Source organism: Oncorhynchus masou, chromosome 24 (assembly GCF_036934945.1).
Source record: "Oncorhynchus masou masou isolate Uvic2021 chromosome 24, UVic_Omas_1.1, whole genome shotgun sequence".
NCBI classification, from domain to species: Eukaryota; Metazoa; Chordata; class Actinopteri; order Salmoniformes; family Salmonidae; genus Oncorhynchus; species Oncorhynchus masou.
The window spans coordinates 37,570,504-37,593,700 of NC_088235.1; the positions used below are offsets into that span (position 1 = coordinate 37,570,504).

Genomic DNA, 23,197 nt, shown 5'->3' on the forward strand with positions numbered 1-23,197 from the left:
TAAAAAAATATGTTAAAGAGCAAGTGTAAACTTTCAAGGATTCTGATGGTGCCCTCTGATGTCATCAGCCTCCCCCTTGCTTGAGGAACAATACAGGAGCAATAGAGAACAAAATAGAAAGGGTCAACTGAAAAATTGTTACCTGAACCCAAATGAATTAAACCCTTATCAACAACCTTAGACATTTCAATACGGCGTACCAACAAATTGTCACATTCTGACCTTTATTTCCTTTGTTTTGTCATTATTTAGTATGGTCAGGGCATGAGTTGGGGTGGGCAGTCTATGTTTGTTTTTCTATGATTTGGGTATTTCTATGTTTCGGCCTAGTATGGTTCTCAATCAGAGGCAGGTGTCATTAGTTGTCTCTGATTGAGAATCATACTTAGGTAGCCTGGGTTTCACTGTGTGTTTGTGAGTGATTGTTCCTGTCTCTGTGTTTGCACCAGATAGGGCTGTTTTGGGTTTGTCACGTTTATTGTTTTGTAGTGTTTGTGTATCTTTTTTTTATTAAACATGAATCAATATAACCACGCTGCGTTTTGGTCCGCCTCTCCTTCAAGTAAAGAAAACCGTTACACAAATATATACAGTTATCTTTCAAATCAGTCTTTATCCACATCATAGGAAATGTAAAGATGAACTGCTATCTGTATTTCACTATCATAGCACAGTCTTTATGGGAAGCAGCTTTGGTGATGGAGTGAGTCGCTGCAGGTGAAGCAATTTAGGTAAAGTACCTCAGACCATGGACACATCATGATTGTTCCATCAACACCTCAGCCATTTTAGTTACACAAGCCCAGTTCAATCTGTTTATTTCAATAGCCTCAGAGCAACTGAACCCAATACTCGTTGATCAGCCAACTCTTAAATCTTCACAAACAGTACTAAAAACTCAGTGGTTAATTCAATCTGCTTTAAAAGTGCAGCAACACATTTCATTTTTCCTTATACCTGGCATTGCGAAGACTTTTTTGCCTTCTTTCTGCTCATACTGCCTCATAACCTAGCTTTCACACTCCAATGAGCAACACTGTTAAAAAGAAAGTGAGAAGGCCCAACACCATTCAGCATTAATTGCTATTCGTTCACTGTCCTGTACCGGCTAGACCTTCAATCCAATCCATTGTAATGAGGTGAGATCGATCTATGCTACAATCATAAAATTGTTCCTGTATCTTCTTGTAAGGAAATCCTTATTGTAAGTAAATGTCTTGTTCTTTATCGGGAGGTTTAATTTATTTAATTTAGTAGTGGTATTTATGAGTTCATGATGTTTAGAAAACCAATGCGATAAAAGGTGCAAAACTTCAAAGAAAAGGAAGGCTTTTATTTTATGCAGAAGCTATTATATAATTAATTCAGCATTGGCAACAGAATGTCAGAGGTCACGAGGACAGGCATATCTGTACTTTGATGAGTTCTACTAGTATGTGAAGAGAATGGAGAGTCTTCCACACACGACAAAATCTCCTAGGATTAACTCTAATAACCTTTGGACCACAATTCAAGGCACAATACCTTCTCAACCATTGGACACTACCTCCTGCTTATAGTGTTGCCACAATGGTTGTGCAAACACTGTTGTCCATTTTTTTATTTTTTTTATTTCACTTTTATTTAACCAGGTAGGCTAGTTGAGAACAAGTTCTCATTTACAACTGCGACCTGGCCAAGATAAAGCATAGCAGTGTTAACAGACAACAACACAGTTACCCATGGAGTAAACAATAAACAAGTCAATTACACAGTAGAAAAAAAAGAGTCTATATACATTGTGTGCAAAAGCCATGAGGAGGTAGGCGAATAATTACAATTTTGCAGATTAACACTGGAGTGATAAATGATCAGATGGTCATGTGCAGGTAGAGATACTGGTGTGCAAAAGAGCAGAAAAGTAAATTAATAAAAACAGTATGGGGATGATGTAGGTAAATTGGGTGGGCTATTTACCGATGGACTATGTACAGCTGCTGCTCCAGTTTCAACTGACCTGAGCCCTAGGACCATGCCCCAGGACTACCTGACATGATGACTCCTTGCTGTCCCCAGTCCACCTGGCCGTGCTGCTGCTCCAGTTATTATTATTCGACCATGCTGGTCATTTATGAACATTTGAACATCTTGTCCATGTTCTGTTATAATCTCTACCCGGCACAGCCAGAAGAGGACTGGCCACCCCACATAGCCTGGTTCCTCTCTAGGTTTCTTCCTAGGTTTTGGCCTTTCTAGGGAGTTTTTCCTAACCACCGTGCTTCTACACCAGCATTGCTTGCTGTTTGGGGTTTTAGGCTGGGTTTCTGTACAGCACTTTGAGATATCAGCTGATGTATGAAGGGCTATATAAAAATTTGATTTGATTTGTGCTTCTGTTAAATATGGTCATTGTAATTTCTGTCAAACATTTTATGTTTCCGAAGATTATATCCTAATCTGAATTGAAATTGTTAAAAGGTGTCATGTGACTTAATAGTTGGCGACAGGTAGCCTTGCGGTTTAGAGCGTTGGGCCAACAATCAAAATGTTGCTTGTTTGGATCCCTGAGCCGACTAGCAAGGCACTTACCCCTAATTGCTCCTGTAAGTCGCTCTGGATAAGTGTGTCTGCTAAATGACTAAAATGTTAAATTTGACGCCATGGTAGTAGATTTCTGCATCTCCTCGATATCTGTTGCCAAGTGAATAGTGATGCTTCAGGTACATTAATTATACTAATATTATGTGCAGTGCATTTTAAGCAAGCTTTCAAAACTTCCGAAAATGTCCTTTGAAAGTGAACATTAACATTGATTTTAACAACTCAAGTCGAAAAAATCCCTTGGTTTAATTTGTATCACAACTCTTACACCTCAGAGTCAGCGTAAATTAAATAACTAATCTTGACACTGGCTGGAAAGTTCAATTATGAAATTAACATATTTATTATTATTTATTATTAACCCTGACATGACAGCTTGTCAGGCACCTGTCTGCCAAGATCATGTGGTGGAAAATGCTGAGGAAAGCCTTTTAGGGAACTTCCCAAGAGGAGGATATGTAAACAGGAATTTGTTCACCTGTCAGTTGTCAATCTTGTTCAACATTCATTCATGTCTGTCTGTATATCAATTACCACCTCTTGTGTCAACAACGTACTAGTGATGAAGATCTAATATTCTATAATCTTATCAATTTGTCTGAGGTTATTTAATTCAGACAGAAGCAGTCCCTGTCAACTCCAGGTGTTATATCAATATACAGTTGAAGTCGGAAGTTTACATACACTTAGGTTGGAGTCATTAAAACTAGTTTTTCAACCACTCGACAAATTTCTTGTTAACAAACTATAGTTTTGGCAAGTCGTTTAGGACATCTACTTTGTGCATGACACAAGTAATTTTTACAACAATTGTTTACAGACAGATTATTTCACTTATAATTTACCATATCACAATTCCAGTGGTCAGAAGTTTACATATAAGTTGACTGTGCCTTTAAACAGCTTGGAAAATTCCAGAAAATTATGTCATGGCTTTAGAAGCTCCTGATAGGCTAACTGACATCATTTGAGTCAATTGGAGGTGTACCTGTGGATGTATTTCACGGCCTACCTTCAAACTCAGTGCCTCTTTGCTGATTTTGACATCAAAATCAATAGAAATCAGCCAAGACCTCATAAAAAAATTGTAGATCTCCACATGTCTGGTTCATCCTCGGGAGCAATTTCCAAACACCTGAAGGTCTGACATTCATCTGTACAAACAATAGCACGCAAGTATAAACACCTTGGGACCACATAGGTGTCATATCACTCAGGAAGGAGACGCGTTCTGTCTCCTAGAGATAAACGTACTCTGGTGCGAAAAGTGCAAATTGTGAAGATGCTGGAGGAAACAGGTAAAAAAGTATCTATATCCACAGTAAAACTAGTCCTATATGGACATAATCTGAAAGGCCGCTCAGCAAGGAAGAAGCCACTACTCCAAAACTGCCCTAAAAAAGCCAGACCCTGGTTTGCAAATGCAAAAACATCATACTTTTTGGAGAAATGTCTTCTGGTCTGATGAAACATAAATAGAACTGTTTGGCCATAATGACCATCGTTATGTTTGGAGGAAAAAGGGGTAGGCTTGCAAGCCGAAGATCACCATCCCAACCGTGAAGCACGGGGATGGCAGCATCATGTTGTGGGGGTGCTTTGCTGCAGGAGGGATGGGTGCACTTCACAAAATAGATGGCATCATGAGGCAGGAATATTACGTGGATATATTGAAGCAACTTCTCAAGACATCAGTCAGGAAGTTAAATCTTGGATGCAAATGGTTCTTCCAAATGGACAATGACCCCAAACATACTTCCAAAGTTGTGGCAAAATGGCTTAAGGACAACAAAGCCAAGGTATTGGAGTGGCCATCACAAAGCCCTGACCTCAAATCTAAAGAACATTTGTGGGCAGAACTGAAAAAGCGTGTGCGAGCAATTAGGCCGACAAACCTGACTCAGTTACATCAGCTCAGTCAGGAGGAATGGGCTGAAATTCACCCAACTTATTGTGGGAAGCTTGTGGAAGGCTAGCTGAAACGTTTCACCCAAGTTATACAATTTAAAAGGCGATGCTACCAAATACTAATTGAGTGTATGTAAACTTTTGAACCACTGGGAATGTGATGAAAGAAATGAAATCTGAAATATATCATTCTCTCTACTATTATTCTGACATTTCACATTCTTACTGTATGTATCTCGTTTAACAAATGGAGTGCCTTTTGGGTAGTGAACTTTTGTCAGAAATAACTATTTATTTCTTCTTATTTTAACATTCTATCATAAAGAGCACGTTTTCAACTTCATAACAAACATGTTTTCCCATCTCAAAAAGTTAAATTAAGAAAAATTACTAGAATTTATTCCTAGAAGTGGAATGAAAATGACTTGTGACATGCCAAAATTGGGATTTTCTGAGAAAACACATTTATTTGAACAAAAACACACTGCTATTGCAAAGTTTTACATGGTTTAGACTAGTTAGAGCATTTGATGCAACTGTTAAATTTAGCCTTTTATCAAATGTACACAATGTCTGACGGACATAAAAGGCAATCTATTGATGGAACGACCCATGTGTCTAATTAGCAACATGTATTTGCTTTATGACTCCCAAGTATTTTTACTGAATAGTCTCATTTTTGTCCAACAAACCACTAGACTTATTTCACAATGCCTCATGGGCAAGGACTGCGTAGAACTTCTGAAGTTGAAGTATGAATACCAAACATCTCTGGACACATGTCTAGGAGGTGGAAGAGTTCCGGATGTTAAGGTCACGTGTGTGGTATTCTTGCCATATCATAAATGGTATGTCTATAAAACTGCCTCCAATCATCAGAGTGCACAACAATGTCATTAGCAGAGCAATGTTATAAGACACTAACTGACTTTGTAAGGCTGTGTGAAAGTCACTCAAACGATTGATGCTCCCTTGCCCCTTTCAGAAGAAGAAGAATGAGGGTAGTGATTATTGTTACCTAGTGACTGCCTAGTTTTTCAACTCCTGTAACGTATCATTGATTAATGCTAGTGAAGTGTACTTCTGTAATTTACAGTGAGAGCAGCTCCTGAAAATATTATTTTTACCTATTTTGAGTTCAGTGAAATACTTTTCATTCATTGACTTAAATTATGGGACTTTTACATGCAAATTGAAGACATAACATCACCCAGCAATGACTATTGTTAATAAAAATACAATTCATCAGATAGTAGAATTCCCTATTGGAATTAGCATCTATGTGTGCTATCCACAGCTAAAGAAGATATTGCCACCTACTTTTAAACTCTATTTCCACAAGCTGAGTAGACTTAAAGTATGAAAAACTTTGCTTTGATGTTGATGTCATTCCTCTATCCATGCTCCGGGTGTGGATTTTTGCTATCAAATATTAGGTGGTGCAAACGCAGATCTTGTGAGTCATTGGTTTGAGTTGTTTCTTAAATGACTGATGCATAGCATCAACCTGAAAAAGAGAACATCTTTGGCAGTGTGCACATTGACATATGGGTTATTCCTCACAATACTAGAGCAGAACAAGACCATGATTTTGGCGATTTTCACTAAATGTAATCCATAGAAGGGTCCTTTGGAGGGAGGATTGTTGATATATATTGAACAAAAATATAAACACGCAATATATAGTTTATATAAGGAAATCAGTCAATTTAAATAAATAAATTAGGCCCTAATCTATGAATTTCACATGAATGGGCAGGGGCACAGCCATGGGAGGGCCTGGGAGGGCCACCCACTTGGGAGCCAGGCTCACCCATTTATCATGGGATGCTGCAGTAATGCAATGTTATTCATAAAACTAATATGATATTGATATCATATTGAAAAAATGCAACTGACATCGATATAGATGTTCCACATCGGTGCCGATCCCGAGTGAAAAAGACGTCCTAAAATGGACACCACGTTGTTGAAAAATGTAACTCCCTAACAGGGTTGGGGAGTAACGGATTACATGTTACCAGCAAAAACATGATTACTTTGAGGATTAACTTTACATTTCGAAAGGAGTTTTTTTAGAAAAATAATCTGAAACTTCTCTATTCTCTTAATGACATTCAAATAAGCATTGAAAAAGGTGCAACTTTAATTAAGTTTGTTCCACCTGAGCGAGTCTGACCAGAAGTCAGAGACCACTATGATGACACACCAAATGGGTTGGATGGATCGCAGGAAAAGAGCGGGAATAGGCTTTTGTTGGCTACAGTCCAAGCTATGTCTTCCAATGGAACGACTGCTGTCAGCATCCAAAGACGATCCAACTGGAATAAATGCTTGGCGGTAAGGATGACAGCAGTGGTGCGGGCTACAGGCGATACGGAAATCACTTATTACTGTTATCTACAAAGCACATTGATGTGAATCACACTGATGCTCTCACATTTAGCTATTTGCGCCTTACGGATTGTGGTTGTTGTGGGTGGCTGTTCAAAAATCTAAATCTGTATTTGAACCCAATAATGGTTGAATTCAAGAAGTTTAAGCTTCCAATCAATCATTGTTTTTGAAACCAGTGGACAGCCAGTGAAAAATGCACTCTTGCAACAGCTGCACAGCGCGGATCCCAGCCTATTGTCATTATCATTACAATGAGTGGACCAAGATGCAGCGTGGTATGGTTCCATCCTCTTTATTTTGAAGTGAAACTCAAAGAAAACAATAAATGCAAACCAAAAGGAGCCGCTGCTATAGTGCTCACAGGCAACTATACATGGTCAAGATCCCACAAAGCACAATGGGAAAATGGCTGCCTAAATATTATCCTCAATCAGAGACAACGATAAACAGCTGCCTTTGATTAGGAACCATACCAGGCCAACATATATTATATATATATATATATATATATATATATATATATATATATATATATATATTCATTGAGATAACCTACCCTTAGTCACACCCCGACCTAACCATCATAGAGAATAAAAAGCTCTCTATGGTCAGGGCGTGACACCTATAGAATAAAAGTGGGGCTTTCATTGCTCAATATAATTCATGCTGATAGTTGTTTTTAATCCATAAGCCTAATGGACACATGGTCAAACTCGCACACTTGAACTTGTACACTTAAATTGGCAATCTGTAGTTTCTACATCCATTTGTGGACTTATAAATTAAATATCTCCATTGATTCTTGAAGAATATAACTTAGAAATGTCTCATGAGCTTAGTTCAACTGTCACACTCCATAAGAACCCAAAATATAAGCTTGTTTTTCTCCAATGTTTGTTAACATTGTAAATGTAAACAAAAACTGTATAGCCTCATAACATGGTTAAAACTATAATGTTGATATCATTGATGGTCAGTCCTTGCATCCATAGCTCTGTCTATTAATCTGAGAGTGGTTACATTTCTCCAGGCTTTCCTCAGCTTTTTACCAAAACAGAAGCGGGGTGACATTTTGTTATTTTTCATCTGTGGATTTGCACTTTAAATGGATTCAAATTATCAAGATATAAAAGTGTCGCCAACAAAAAGTTCAACAACAGGCCTACAGCAAATGCAGCATATGGCATTCATTTTTCACATGTAAATAGCACTTTCAGTAGTTCTCAAATGAGCGCAGCATATATTTTTCAACTCGAATCAATGAGCCCAATCAGTCCTCCATGACAACAAAATCATAAACAACCGAATAGGGCTGGCTAATACGTCATTAGTTTTGGGGTTATGCTCAGGTAAAACAATTTGACTAATCTCTAAGTCCTAGTCTTGAAGATCATGGGGTATAACATTTACTGGAATGACTGGAATTCTGACTGGTTTTTAATGTAAAGATACAATTTAATCGTATTATTACATGTAGTAGAAAGCGATGGGTTCGAAGAAGCCTACATAACCAACACATAAAGTCAAATTTAACATCCATATATGGCCAGTTATGTCAACTCTAACATTGATGTATCCTGCAATAGATGGGGTTCAATTGGTAAAATGTTTGTCTTCTTCAAATGCCACTTAATTGGAAAGTAATCTAATTACATTACTGAGTTTGAGTAATCCAAAAATTGCATGACTGATTACAATTTTGGACAGGTAACTAGCAACTAACAGATTACATTTAGAAAGTAACCCTGCTCCCTAACAAAAATGGAAGCCTCTTCAACAGTCTTCGCAGGCAGTCTCCACAGTCTTCACATGCTGTGTATGTGTTTAAATACAGATATGTCATCCCATTCTGCTCAGAACACACACTATAGCTATCTGCATTGAAGTGGCATTCCACTAACAACACGTCGTAAATATTATTTTGTCAAGGAATTGTCAAATGGACCGGTCCTCAAAGTGTCAGGTTTCAAGTCCAGAAATGTCTCATATCATACCTTAGCTGTTGACAGGAAAAAATTAAGCAGTGTTGTGAGGTCCTGTAAAACTTTGACTCATCTTTATATTCTCTCAGTTGAAAATATAGGTATATTATTGACATACAGGGATCCAAGTATAACACAATAGTACTTTAACTTATAGCTTTCATATATGAGTGAATCATCATCATGTCCCTCAATGACTTTTCGAGCAATTAGCAGATAATGGATGCCATGGCAGTTGCTACCATTAGAATACAAGGGGTGCTATAATTATATTGCGGTTGTTAATTACTTACCATATTGATGGCGCCTCAGTCCCACTTATCTCCAGAAAGTCGTATCTGTCTTCCAGCTGGAAATCACTAAAGACCAGGGCGATGGTGTCACCTGGTTCAGCCAGAATACTCCATGTGCAGTCTGCATTATTCTCATACTCTGAAGGGAAATGTGAACTTGATATCGTCCCTGTTGTTCCCCTCAATGTCCCACCGCAAGCTCCTTCGGCTAAAGGAAGAAAATAAGTAAGACAAAATTGCATTACTGACTGGGTCACAACTTGCTCTTAGAAAATAAATCCGTCTCGACTGAGTCCTGACTCTTTCAATTGTTACAGCTCCTACTGAGTGGATGAATATTCACTTGTGGGAGATAAAGGTTTGACAGCTAAGATTGGCATCGCTCCTGAGACAAGATTGGCAAATGTGTAAAATAAATGTTGTTTGTCGTTGCAGGTTGCAAGTTTAACAACAAAAACACTGACAATTGGAAGCTATGGCCTTGTGACCTTTCAAATACCTCTAAAACCTACAATTTGATACTTCAGGTTCCAGGATCTAGGACAATCCAGGATCACTACATCTTAATGATACACTAGGTCAACATAAATAAATGACGACCCAGGATCAATACTGCTTAATAGTGATCCAGTAAGAACACAGATAAATGATGATCCAGGATCAACACACCTAAATGACGATGCATAGATAATAAACAGTGAGTAGCAGCAGTGTAAAAAACAAGTGGGGGGGGGTCAATATAAATAATCTGGTGGCCATTTGATTAATTGTTCAGCAGTCTTATGGCTTGGGTGTAGAAGCTGTTAAGGAGCCTTTTGGTTCTAGACTTGATGCTCCGGTACCGCTTGCAGTGCGGTAGCAGAGAAAACAGTCTATAACTTGGGTGACTGGAGTCTTTGACCATTTTTGGGGATTTCCTCTGTCACCTTCTGGTATATAGGTCCTGGATGGCAGGAAGCTTGGCCAAAGTGATGTACTGGGCCGTACACACTACCCTCTGTAGTGCCTTACGGTCAGATGCCAAGCAGTTACCATACCAGGCGGTGATGCAACCGGTCAGGATGCTATTCAATGGTGCAGCTGTAGAACCCTGGGACTAATATGTAAATAATGATATTCTTGCCCCCCACTACAAACTTATAATGTAGTGTCTTACCTCGACAAAATGGTGCTGGAAAGTCCCATGATGCTCCAGTACCTGGACTCACAATACAAGTGAGTACAGCATGTCCCTCCAGTATATATCCCATGAGACAACTGTAACGGATCTTGTCTCCCATGTTGTACCTTGTTCCATGAATTACTCCTTTTGGTATCAACCCTGGATTTCCACATGTGTGACTTGGTAGCACTGAAAAACAAACCGTATAGATTAATAAACTCAATTCATTTCCATGGCAGGCCCAGGTGCTATTCTATTGTCATGAGTCTAGCACCAAGATCATTTCAGGTCCTCATCACCCACAGGGCCCCTCTGTTCTCAGTCAGAACAGAGTCACATCCATCTTCATGAAGAAAAATTTGTACACAACTCCTTTGTCATCAGGTTGAAATAAACATATTTTATTCAGCATCGCCTTTCCACGTGTATTAACATTTTAGAAAGGTAGTTCAATTATTGTTCCTATGGTTAAATGTACTTTTGCAATTTTAATTACACAAAGAGGTTAATTAATAGAATAAATATTTAAACATGCATAACTAAAACATCATCCTTTGTTAATTTTGAAATATTTTAAACAAAATATTGCCTGTCTTATCAAATGAAATGTATCTACTTTGGCACTGCCCAACAGATACCAGAAATAAGATACCAGTCTGCATCACAAAATAAGGAGGATGCAATTTTATGATGCAATTCCGGATAGAATTCTGATGCAACAAGTATGTGGACACCTGCCCATCGAACATCTCATGCCAAAATCATGGCCATTAATATGGAGTTGGTACCCCCTTTGAAGCTATACCAGCCTCCACTCTTCTGGTAAGGCTTTCCACTAGATGTTGGAACATTGCTGCGGGGACTTGCTTCCATTCAGATACAAGAGCATAAGTGAGGTTGGGCACTGATGTGGGGAAATTAGGCCTGGCTCGCAGTCGGTGTTCCAATTCATCCCAAAGTTGATAGATGGGGTTGAGGTCAGGGCTCTGTGCAGGCCAGTCAAGTTCTTCCACACTGATCTCGACAAATAATTTCTGTATGGACCTGTCATGCTGAAACAGGAACAGGCCTTCCGCAAACTGTTGCCACAAAGTTGGAAGCACATAATCATCTAGAATTTCATTGTATGCTGTAGCATTAAGATGTCCCTTCACTGGAACTAATGGGTCTAACCAGAATCATGAAGAACATCCCCAGACCAATATTCCTTATCCACCAAACTTTACAGTTGGCACTATGCATTCGGCTAGGTAGCATTCTCCTGGCGCCCTCCAAACCCAGATTTGTCCATCGGACTGCCAGATGGTGAAGCTTGATTCATCACTCCAGAGAACGCGCTTCCACATCTCCAATGGTGGCGAGCTTTAAACCACCCCAGCCAACGCTTGGCATTGGGCATGGTGAGCTTAGGCTTGTGTGCGGCTGCTCGGCCATGGAAAACCATTTCATGCCGCTCCCAACGAACAGTTATTGTGCTGACGTTGCTTCCATGCACAGTTTGGAACTCGGTAGTGAGTCTTGCAACCGAGGACAGACTATTTTTATGCGCTACCGCTTCAGCACTCGGTGGACTTATGTGGGTGACCACTTCGTGGCTGAGCCGTTATTGCTCCTAGACGTTTCCACTTCACAATAGCAGCACTTACAGTTGACCTTGGCAGATCTAGCAGGGCAAACATTTTACGAACTGACTTGCTGGAAAGGTGGCACCCTATGATGGTGCCCCATTGAAAGTCACTGAGCTCTTCAGTAAGGCCATTTTATTGCTAATGTTTGTCTATTTTACTTATTTGTTTACTTTATTTTACCTTTATTTAATGAGGCAAGTCATATAAGAACAAATTGTTATTTTTAATGACGGCCTAGGAACAGTGGGTTAAATGGGGTGGCAGGGTAGCCTAGTGGTTAGAGTGTTGGACTAGTAACAGGAAGGTTGCAAGTTCAAATCCCTGAGCTGACAAGGTACAAATCTGTTGTTCTGTCCCTGAACAGGCAGTTAACCCAGGCTGTCATTGAAAATAAGAATTTGTTCTGAACTGACTTGCCTAGTAAAATAAAATAAAAACTGCCTTGTTCAGGGGCAGAATGACTGCTTTTTATATATTTGTCAGGAACGGGTGTGGCTAAAATAGTCGAATGCACTGATTTGAAGGGCTGTCCACATACTTTTGTATATATTGTATATAATACAGTATACGGTAGTCACTATTCACAATTTCACAACTGTGGGGAAAAACACGGGATTCTCATAGATCGCAATGCAAAAAAAGCTTAGGAGAGCATTTCGCACTACTTTTGGATTATAATTGGATCGTAAGGATCGTATGAATGTCCTGCTTAATAATATAATGTTTGTGTAATCGTCGCCAATCAACTGCATTATACTTAAAAAACATTCAACATCAACCAGTAAATTGCTCTTTGGCTAGCTTTGCTACCAGCCTATGTTAATGAGGGTTAGCATTCTAGCTAACAACTACTGTATCCAAAAACGAATCTTAGTAATTGTTCAAGCAATAACCAAAACAACATTGTAAGCCTAACCCCAAAAAGTGTTTATGTTTAGAACTAATAACTAGAAGGCTATGTTGAATTGGCACAGATGGCTTTCTGCAGTTGTTTTCCCCCAGGGTGGGCGTGGTTTAGGGGACTTCTTCATGACGTGAACAGCGACTATATATATAGTATACTATATATCTATATATCATACTATATATCAGCTTAATCTCAAAGCTAGGTGGACTGTGCTTCAAGTTTACAAGATGTTTAATAATTCCCCCATTTCTTGTAAGGCACCAATAAAACTGTCATGGATATTCTGGCTAAATTGAAATACATGTTAACTTTAACTAGGCAAGTCAGTTAAGAACAAATTCTTACTTGCAATGATGGCATAGGAGCAGTGGGTTAACTGACTTGTTCAGGGGCAGAACAACAGATTTTTACCTTGCCAGCTCAGGGATTTGATCAAGCAACCTTTTGGTTAGGTGCCCAACGCTCTAACCACTAGGTGCCCAACGCTCTAACCACTAGGTGCCCAACGCTCTAACCACTAGGTGCCCAACGCTCTAACCACTAGGTGCCCAACGCTCTAACCACTAGGTGCCCAACGCTCTAACCACTAGGTGCCCAACGCTCTAACCACTAGGTGCCCAACGCTCTAACCACTAGGTGCCCAACGCTCTAACCACTAGGTGCCCAACGCTCTAACCACTAGGTGCCCAACGCTCTAACCACTAGGTGCCCAACGCTCTAACCACTAGGCGCCCAACGCTCTAACCACTAGGCTACCAGCCACCCCCATGTAACTCGATATAAATAAATAACTGCATGCCCCGAATGCAAATGCTGCCTCCTTCGTGTTGTGTTCTGTGGACCTTTGAAATAACTACCTCTGTGCTGATTAGACCTTGAATGAGCTTCATGTCTTATTGCAGTTCCTTTTTCCAACTGGAAATAAAATCAATAGTGAAAGCCTGACACAAGCATCTATATTCAGACTGAGTCCTCCCCCTGCCCCCCTGCCCCCTGACTCCCGCCCCCTTTCCCTTATGGATCAGACTGTCTCTGTCATACCGCTACCCCAGTGGATAAGACTGACTGAATCATCTCAGTTAGGAACTGACATGGATCTGGAGGTGTAGGAAATCACCACTGTGGGGGGCAGGAACTGGAAAGGAGGATATTGCAGTGTCCAGCAATTGAGGACAGGTCTATTACTCAAAGGGCACCTGAAGGGCCTCTGCATAGAGCAAGACATTCTACAAATAAATATAATATAAGAATGGAAACCTCACAGAGTATTACAGTGCATTCTGAAAGTTTTCAGACACCTTCGAAATGTTCCACATTTTGTTAGGCTTATTGTAAAATGGATTAACTTATTTTTTCCGCTCATCAATCTACACACAATACCCCATAATGACAAAGCAATAACTGGTTTATAGAATGTTTTGCAAATGTATTAAAAATAAAAAACTGAAATATCACATTTACATACAGTAAGTATTCAGACCCTTTACTCAGTACTTTGTTGAAGCACCTTTGGCAGTGATTACAGCCTCGAATCTTCTTGGGTATGATGCTACAAGATTGGTATACCTGTATTTGGGGAGTTTCTCACATTCTTCTCTGCAAATCCACTCAAACTCTGTCAGGTTGGATGGGGAGCGTTGCTGCACAGCTATTTTCAGGTCTCTCCAGAGATGTTAGATCGGCTTTAAGTCCGGGCTCTGGCTGGGCCACTCAAGGACATTCCGGTATTTCCCTAATTTCATGTAAGTTGTCTTGGCTGTGCGTTGTCTTGGCTGTGTGCTTAGGATAGTTGTCCTGTTGGAAGGTGAACCTTTGCCCCAGTTTGAGGTTCTGAGCACTCTGGAGCATGTTTTCATGTAAAAGAACTCTCTGTACTTTGCTCCGCTCATCCTGCCCTCAATCCTGACTAGTCTCCCAGTCCCTGCCACTGAAAAACATCCCCACAGCATGATGCTGCCACCACCATACTTCACCGTAGGGATGGTGCCAGGTTTCCTCCAGACGTGACACTTGGCATTCAGTTCAAAGAGTTCAATCTTGGTTTCATCAGAACAGAAAATCTTCTTTCTCATTTTAATTTTTTTGTTTTACCTTTACTTATACAGGTTTTTCTCATTGAGAACATAACCTGGTCCAATAGCAGCAGGGGGAACAAGGTTTCAGACAAAACTATTTACATACACTAACACAACATTAAACAAAACTATAGACACATATACAGTACAACAATTACATAATATGTTAAAAAAAAACAAATGTCTTGACTAAAAAACAGCTGTACAAAAGACAATTACACACTTCTATGATATTTACATCGATCAAATGTTTAAATTCCACCAACGAGACTAGATCATCAAATTTTTAAATGTTCAGGAGAGAATTCCAGTACCACGAAGCTGATTAACTGAAACTATTTCTACCATGACCTGTTCTAATTCTTGGTACTGTTAAAAGCAAATTAGAGTGGGACCGTAATTGATATTTATTTACTGACCTGATTAAAAAAATAACAGAGATAAAATGGCATTTTACCCAGTATGGCCTTATAAATCAGTGTATGCCAGTGTTTAAGCCTGCACAAGGTTAATGATGACCAGCCAACAGTGCTGTAGAGATCACAATGATGTGTTCAATGTTTTTGATTTGTAATAATGGTCTGAGAGTCCTTTAGGTGCCTTTTGGCAAACTCCAAGCGGGCTGTCATGTGCCTTTTACTGAGGAGTGGCATCCGTCTGGCCACTCTACCATAAAGGCCTGATTGGTGGAGTGCTGCAGAGATTGTTGTCCTTCTGGTAGGTTCTCCCATCTCCACAGACGAACTCTGGACCTCTGTCAGAGGGACCATTGGGTTCTTGGTCACCTTCCTGACCAAGGCCCTTCTCCCCCGATTGCTCATTTTATCCAGGCAGCCAGCGCAAGTAAGAGTCTTGGTGGTTCCAAACTGCTTCCATTTAAGAATGATGGAAGCGACTGTCTTCTTGGGGACCTTCAATGCTGCAGAAAGTTTTTGGTACCTTTCCCCAGATCTGTGCCTCGACACAATCCTGTCTCAGAGCTCTGCAGACAATTCTTTCGACCTCATGGTTTGGTTTTCGCTCTGACATGCACTGTCAACTGTGGAACCTTATATAGACAGGTGTGTGCCTTTCCAAATCATGTAAATCAATTGAATTTACCACAGGTGGACTCCAATCAAGTTGTAGAAACATCTCATGGATGATCAATGGAAACAGGATGCACCTGAGCTCAATTTCAATTATCATAGCAAAGGGTCTGAATACTGATGTAATTCAGTTTTTTATGTTTTATAAATTTGCAAACATTTCTAAAAACCTGTTTCCATTTTGTCATTATGAGGCATTGTGTGTAGATTGATGAGGAAAATGTTTTATTTAATCCATTTTAGAATAAGGCTGTGACATAACAAAATGTGGAAAAGGGGAAGGGGTCTGAATACTTTCCGAATGCATGTTCCTACTGTCCCGCCTTAGACAAAACAAGCATAAGTACCTACAGTAAACTAATGTTAATCTAAACAAGTCACATAATGTACGTAATGAAGAGAAGTCTCCAAGCCTGCACATTCAGCATAACCTTCATCTCCCCAAATGTGTAAAATGACCAGTATTGGTTCAGATCTAGGTGACATGTCTTTTTAAAAAGCCTTTGGAATGCAACAGTTTTGCGGTTACCTACATAATTTATTAAATCCTGTGGATGGATTCACTATTTGGGATTTTGAAATAAATGCTGTAAATTCTATTGTGAGTAATATGGTCTCTTTTTAGTCCAGCCCTCAGCCTTCTTCATGAATCAAGGGATTACTACAAACACAGGATTGTAATGGCTACATAAGCCAAGATGCAGTAGATGAAAGACAATTTGAAGATTTTGAGACACTCCAGATGTTCATACTAAATAGTTCTTACAGTATCTAATATGTGCAAGTCTACATTCAAGAGACACAGACAGAAATAATATAGATCACATAAATGTACAATGTGACAATGTTGCTGGAATTTCCCTTCTATGATGCTGCACAAAACATAAGTGGTATATAGGGCAAAGACACTGGAAGAAGAAGTCCGACAGACAGAAAATGATGCCCATTGTCTTAAATCATGAGCAACAGCCTTTGATGTTACCATATGTATGGTGTTAATTAAGGACAATGGCACGTCTCCCCAATACGACAGGGATTTTCTGAAGGAATGACTCACTTTCCTTTCCTACCCATGCCAAATCTACAGAGACTGATATTTCACCTGAGACATCCTTAATGTAGAAATCAATGGAGGCCTTTCTGTCTAAATAAATGGTTCGTTTCTTTCAATTCTGTCACAGCTGAGGGGCATTTATTATGCAGTGTTGTGCACTTTGCATGCACTTTTTGAGACTGTTTTTTTATATCTTACTCTGACACTTTTCTTTCTCTGTCATAAAGTTTTTATTAGCAGTCTCCATATAGCATCTTTTTTCAGATAAAAAAGTTGATTAATTCATGTGTGCTGGCAGCATAGTGATTGCATAATGAACCTTATCGATTTTATTTTTAAATAATTGTTTGTCAGTTTAATCATCTAATGCCAAGACAAGACCATTAAACATCACATGTGAAGATATGTTTGTTTTCAAGGGTGAAGAATAAACCCTTTTAAATTCCAATATACATGCACTTCCTCATTACTGGGTGCTCAATGAGAAACACAAGTTGGTTTTCAAGTAGGCCTAGATTTCAATGATTACCTATAATGTGAAAATGATGGGCATCCATTAAGATCTCTAAGCCTCCACAACAAATTGACACGTTTTAACGACATCTGAAATGACAGAAAATACACTGTCAACAGACTGCATCTGCTTCCCCCGCTGCCTGCCCAAACTGATTGCATCACTAGCCAGCTAAATGTAACATCCCCTGCAGTTTGTGTTGGTTCAGAGAAGAAGGCTGCTCCAGAACTGCTCACTGTTGGAGATGTGATGAGAAGATATGATGAGAAGCTACCTTGCAGTCCCTCACACTCACTATCAATGTGCATATGTTGGCATTCATGAAAACATTCCCATTTTAAAAAGTATGTAACTAATGGTCATTCAGCCAAATATCACATAAAATACAGAATGGAACAACTCTTTTATGTGACAGTACTATGGCTGGATCCATTGTGGTCCCCATACACTTTGTGGCCCTATGGAGGTTTCATCCAGGCACAAAATATCAATCCACATTGAATGGGGAATGACAGATGTAAATGTGAGTGCAAGCTGTTAAATGAAGATGCATTAAGTCGGAAGGGGGTGTAAGTCAATTTCCCACAGAACCTGTTGCTCGGGAGGCTGTTCATTCTTCCCTGGCGCATCAGCTCAGACGTTTGTGGCTAACTTCAGCATCTGTTTTGCCCCCATGTATCATTTGCCTTGTCCGAAAGAATCCCATGGAGTGAATAGACAAGCAGTCATGTCTTGTGTTGTTTTGACTGCCCTGAGCAGATACATCACATTTCGTAACACTTTCTTAGTTGGGGAAATTGTTGAAATGCATGAACTTTGCAATCCTTCCTAAATGCAATCTGGAGTTACATATTTTTCAGGAAGATTTGGCATACCCAGCTGTATTAAGAACAAATTTAGGGACATTTTGTGTCTAGCTGTACTCACAGCATGGTACAAATTGTGTTTGGTTACCGGCTGAAAAGACGGTCCTTGAAGAGCTTATGTATTTCATGCATATCTGTTGGAGAGGAAGATATCTGCATATAAAAATGAAAAATGTCTTCATGGGCACAAACATCAGTGTTGCTGCCACCAGCCTAAAGCCTCTTCAGTAGAATCACATTTGTCTTTTGAATATCAGTGAGCTCTTGAGAAAGGGATTATCGGACAAGTGGAACCATGCATTGCTACGCAACAGAGACCCCTAAAGAGGGCGTTTACTCTTAAACCATCAACAGATATTGATCCTTGCCTCTTCATACCACCCTCAGTAAAATTAAAGTGGGGAAAGAAAAATGTGTTCCGGCTTACGAGGGCTTTCTCTTTTATGGTCAACCCACACGTTTTTGAGAATGGCAGATGACGGTGTGCAGAGGGGTGGGCAGAATGATGCGTGAGTTGCTTGACTGTGCTTGCATGGTAACATTGTAATTACTCAAGTGGCAAGTGGTAATACAGTCAACCTACTGCCTTGTGACTAATAATATGGCACTGAGTTAAGAGATTTCTTTATTGACATGCGTGGAACAAATGACATGATATTTTACTTGTTTTTTTTTTACAACAAACAGCCATTACATAGTTTGAAAAAAGCTAGTCTTAGCTATCCCAGGTTGTTACAATATCCCAAAACTCTACTTTTGTCTTTTGGACAAGAATTTGCTGAGTGTTGACATTGTGATTGATTGAGTTTAGCCTCCAATTCCTAAACACATCCAAAGCTATGATGCTCAATTGGCATGCATTCCTGCTGACAGTTAACTGATGGAGCTGTATTGCAGTATGCAGTACTCTACATTGAGACCAGAAAGAAAAGTATTTTAACTGAATTCTAGCCAAACAGGACTGCCACAAAAGCAACCAAAGCTATACTTTTCTCCAAGTGATGGATATATTGTTTGAATTAACTTCAATTCACTTGATAATAATGAAATATGGATGCTGTTTATTTTTGTTTTCCCTTTACATAGCTCAATCCATTAAATATATTTAAAAAAAATATCTAGCCCATGGCAATAAGACCACAAAGGCACATTTCTTCTGGGTATAAAAGTACTGCTGTGAAAGCGACAAAATGCACAATGTGTGAAGAGTAGCACTTTCCCCAAAATACTGGAAACAATGATGAACATACTATATGTATAAATGTTGTTGATATCTGTCAAGTTACGAGAGTATCAGGTTGTGAATACAGTAACTAAGCCTCGTGTTCCAGTGACATTTAGTGACATATTGAGATTGTAACAATCTAACAAAAGTAGCATGCCAATAACTTTTAGCATATGATGCATGTGTGGGATATCATTGTTTTCAGTTAATTATCACTGTAACTAATGCTCTGCTCGGTACATTATCCTTATATTAATGTTCTTCATAGCAAGTTTTATTGCATCAGTCCATGCTGCGAAAATAGCCATTCATATGGGAACGTCTAGACAAGGACTACCGATCAAGCATATTGATTTGATGGGGTAGTTTTTTCCTGTTTTGTTTGTGTAATTTTCAGTCTCTCTCTCCAAGTTTACTTCGAAAACTGACTTCCCAAATACTCTTGTCATACGTTGTTTTTTCCTTGTGTGAAAGACTATTTTGCAGTTTAAAACTGATTGCTTAACCCAGCTTTACATATAGAAAACACATTTTCAGACATGTTCAAACAGATCTTCAAAACACGCCAGGTCAGTATAACATATGCAGATAAATTGTTAAGAATTCCCTGTTTCCTTTACAATATACGTAACAAAAACAAATGCAACCTGGCCTCATTAACAGAAGACACCTCTCCAATCACATCTTACAGTCAATTTGCATATCAACATGAACAAATTCATCATAGGCACAATTGTAAAAAGGTTGACCATTATAACTCAATTAAGTTCAATTATATCCAGTTAAAATGAGTCAGTGATTGAATCCTAGGATGCACAAGACAAGTCTTGACCTTTATCAAATTACTCGCTGTTATGTATGAACTTTGAAAGCTGTATCTCAATTAGAATCTTTCAAATCTTCAATACTGGTTCGAATTATGATTTGTTTTCAAGTACAGTCTAAATGACACACCTAATAGGGAGTGCATACTGTGCTTATACTGTATATACACTCCCCTACGTATTTATTTGCAGAGGCATCGTGCCCCACTCAGATTTGTCCTGTTTAAAAAACAAATAATAATAATAAATTAATATATTATTTGTAATACCACCTACAAATTTTATGAAGTTGGCTTTCGCTAACCCAGATAGGTTCCCAATCTCCCAACCACATAACTAGCTACCAAGTAGCCATTTCAGGCTGCGGTATGAAACAGGTTAGAGTAGCTAGCTTGTGTAACTATCTTAGCTGGCATGCCTTCTGGCAAGGTTGGTAGACTTTAGAAAAGCAAGCAATAACTAAATGTACTGAATAACACTGATATTCCTTTCAATCTTTTACCAATATTTTAGCAGAGTATGGGGCTGTGGTGGTCATGACATTTTGTCAGACGGTTATTGTCATGCAAAAGACTGCCGGTCCCACGGTAATTACGGTACCATTAATTAACATAAACATATTTAGCATTTCAAGGTCTTCACGCATACAATCCACTGACACACGCCCTTGAAACATCTACATTTAAGTCAATTTAATATACACCATCACAATAAATCCATTCTTTAGTTTATGCAGGTCAAAAGAAACATTATGATATGCAGAGAATGTATTTCAGAAGAGCAGAATATGAGTTGGCCTACTGCATGCTATCTGGCTATGTGACATGCCATAGGCTGTAGGCCAGTTCATTTAGCAGACAAGATATTTGAATAAATTAATTTACATTATATGATATTATAGTATGGAGAATATAATTGAACTTAGCTGAATAAAATAGAAAGTATATTTTTCCCATTCCGGAGCGAGTGCGCATTTGAAGTGGCTATGTAGAGGGTAAAAGTCATCATTTGAAACAGCTCCTATATGCTAGATTTAAAGGTATTTGGCAATATTATTTGTGAATGATACAAACCTTAGAATGTCTTAGAAATCAAAACACAAAACATTAGGAACACCATCCTGATATTGAGTTGCACCCCCTTTGCCCTCAGAACACCTTCAATTCGTCGGGGCATGGACTAAAAGGTGTCAAGTTGGCTGGATGTCCTTTGGGTGGTGGACCGTTTTAATACACATGGAAACAGTTGAGTGTGGAAAACCCTGCAGTGTTGCAGTTCTTGGCACACTCAAAACGGTTGCTGGCACCTACTACCATACCCATTTCAAAGGCACTTAAATATTTTGTCTTGCACATTTACCCTCTGAAAGGCACACATACACAACCCATGTCTAAATTGTCTCAAGGCTTAAAAATCCTTCTTTAAAACCTGTCTCCTCCTCTTCCTACACTGATTGTAGTGGATTTAACAGGTGTCATCAATAAGGGATCTTAGCTTTCACCTGGAATCACCTGATCAATCTATGTCATGGAAAGAGCAGGTGTTCATAATGTTTTTACACTCAGTGTATATGGGCTGCATGATGCAACTTTAGGTTACTGATGCAAAAAAGGCTTGCGCTCTGTTCCTTGCCTCAGGCTTCACATGATGTTTTCTCATCAAGTGATCATATTTTCACTATTCTCAACTTAATCTTTACTACTATAAAACATTTGTTTTCATTTAGAATGGCCCATTAACAAATGGGCATGAAACAGGGGCAGGGGAAGAAAGATAAGTCATGCACTCAAATAGCCAATGGAGGACGCTTTCCTACAGTTAGTTTTTGAATCATGCCAGTAGGCTACTCAGGCTGCACATCAACCATTGTTTGAGGAGCATGCAGCTTCTCACTGCTCGGTGGGTGACATTCCGCCCAAACAATGTATGCTATGGGCTCTCCAGTCATGTTCCTGCAGCTATCCAGTACTTTGTTTGGGAAACCAAGTGAAATTCTATTCTGTAGCTAAAGGTAATGTGTCAGCCTATTAATTATGAAGAGATGACCTATTACTAGGCTATTCAAAATCAAATTCATACAAATTCACTACAATTGTTAACTCTGTTAGCCGATATTCAGAAAAATACACAATATTTTTTTTTACATATAATTAAGCTTAATGATTATGGCTCTAGATTGCAGGAAAAAGCATCTATTAAATTTTTCTTTAACCTGAAACACCCTCAATCTAGAGTCATAATCATTATGCTTAATTCTATGTAAGAAATATTGTGCATTTTTTCTGAATATCTAAGCATACCTGTTGAGCTGTCTGTATCCCCCTGACAGGTGTTTATTTTAAGAATAAACTATTATCATTCTCTGCAACTCTGCTAGGGCTGTTGCGGTAGACCTGCTAGTTATTTCTTGTCACACAATCCCACACCTTAATATGATGTTTAGTATTGACAAGTTTTGTAAGTTGGAAGGGCTAATCAAACGCCTAAAAGAGAAAAACGGAATCACTCGAAAATCTCTTTTTATTGTATATGGAGCACCTGGTCCAGGCAATTCGACAATCAAAAGAAATTACGCCAATATCAAAGCAGAGTGAATGAAAAGCAGCCAACAAGTGCTCAGCATATGTGGTAACTCTTTCAAGACTGCTGAAGAGTCTAAAATAAAAATATTTAAAAAATCACACTTTTTGGTTA

The 23,197-nt window shown here is 39.0% G+C and overlaps 1 protein-coding gene across 1 annotated transcript in view; it reads right to left on the reverse strand.

Annotated features, from left to right (window-relative positions):
* Positions 1–23,197, reverse strand: part of LOC135512133 (CUB and sushi domain-containing protein 1-like) — a 502,291-nt gene that overhangs the window by 208,019 nt on the left and 271,075 nt on the right. The window contains exons 4-5 of the mRNA XM_064933828.1: positions 10,317–10,511; positions 9,161–9,368 (exon numbers count right to left, since the gene is read on the reverse strand). Of these exons, the coding sequence (XP_064789900.1) occupies positions 9,161–9,368; positions 10,317–10,511 (403 nt within the window). The remainder of the gene's footprint in view (positions 1–9,160; positions 9,369–10,316; positions 10,512–23,197) is intronic.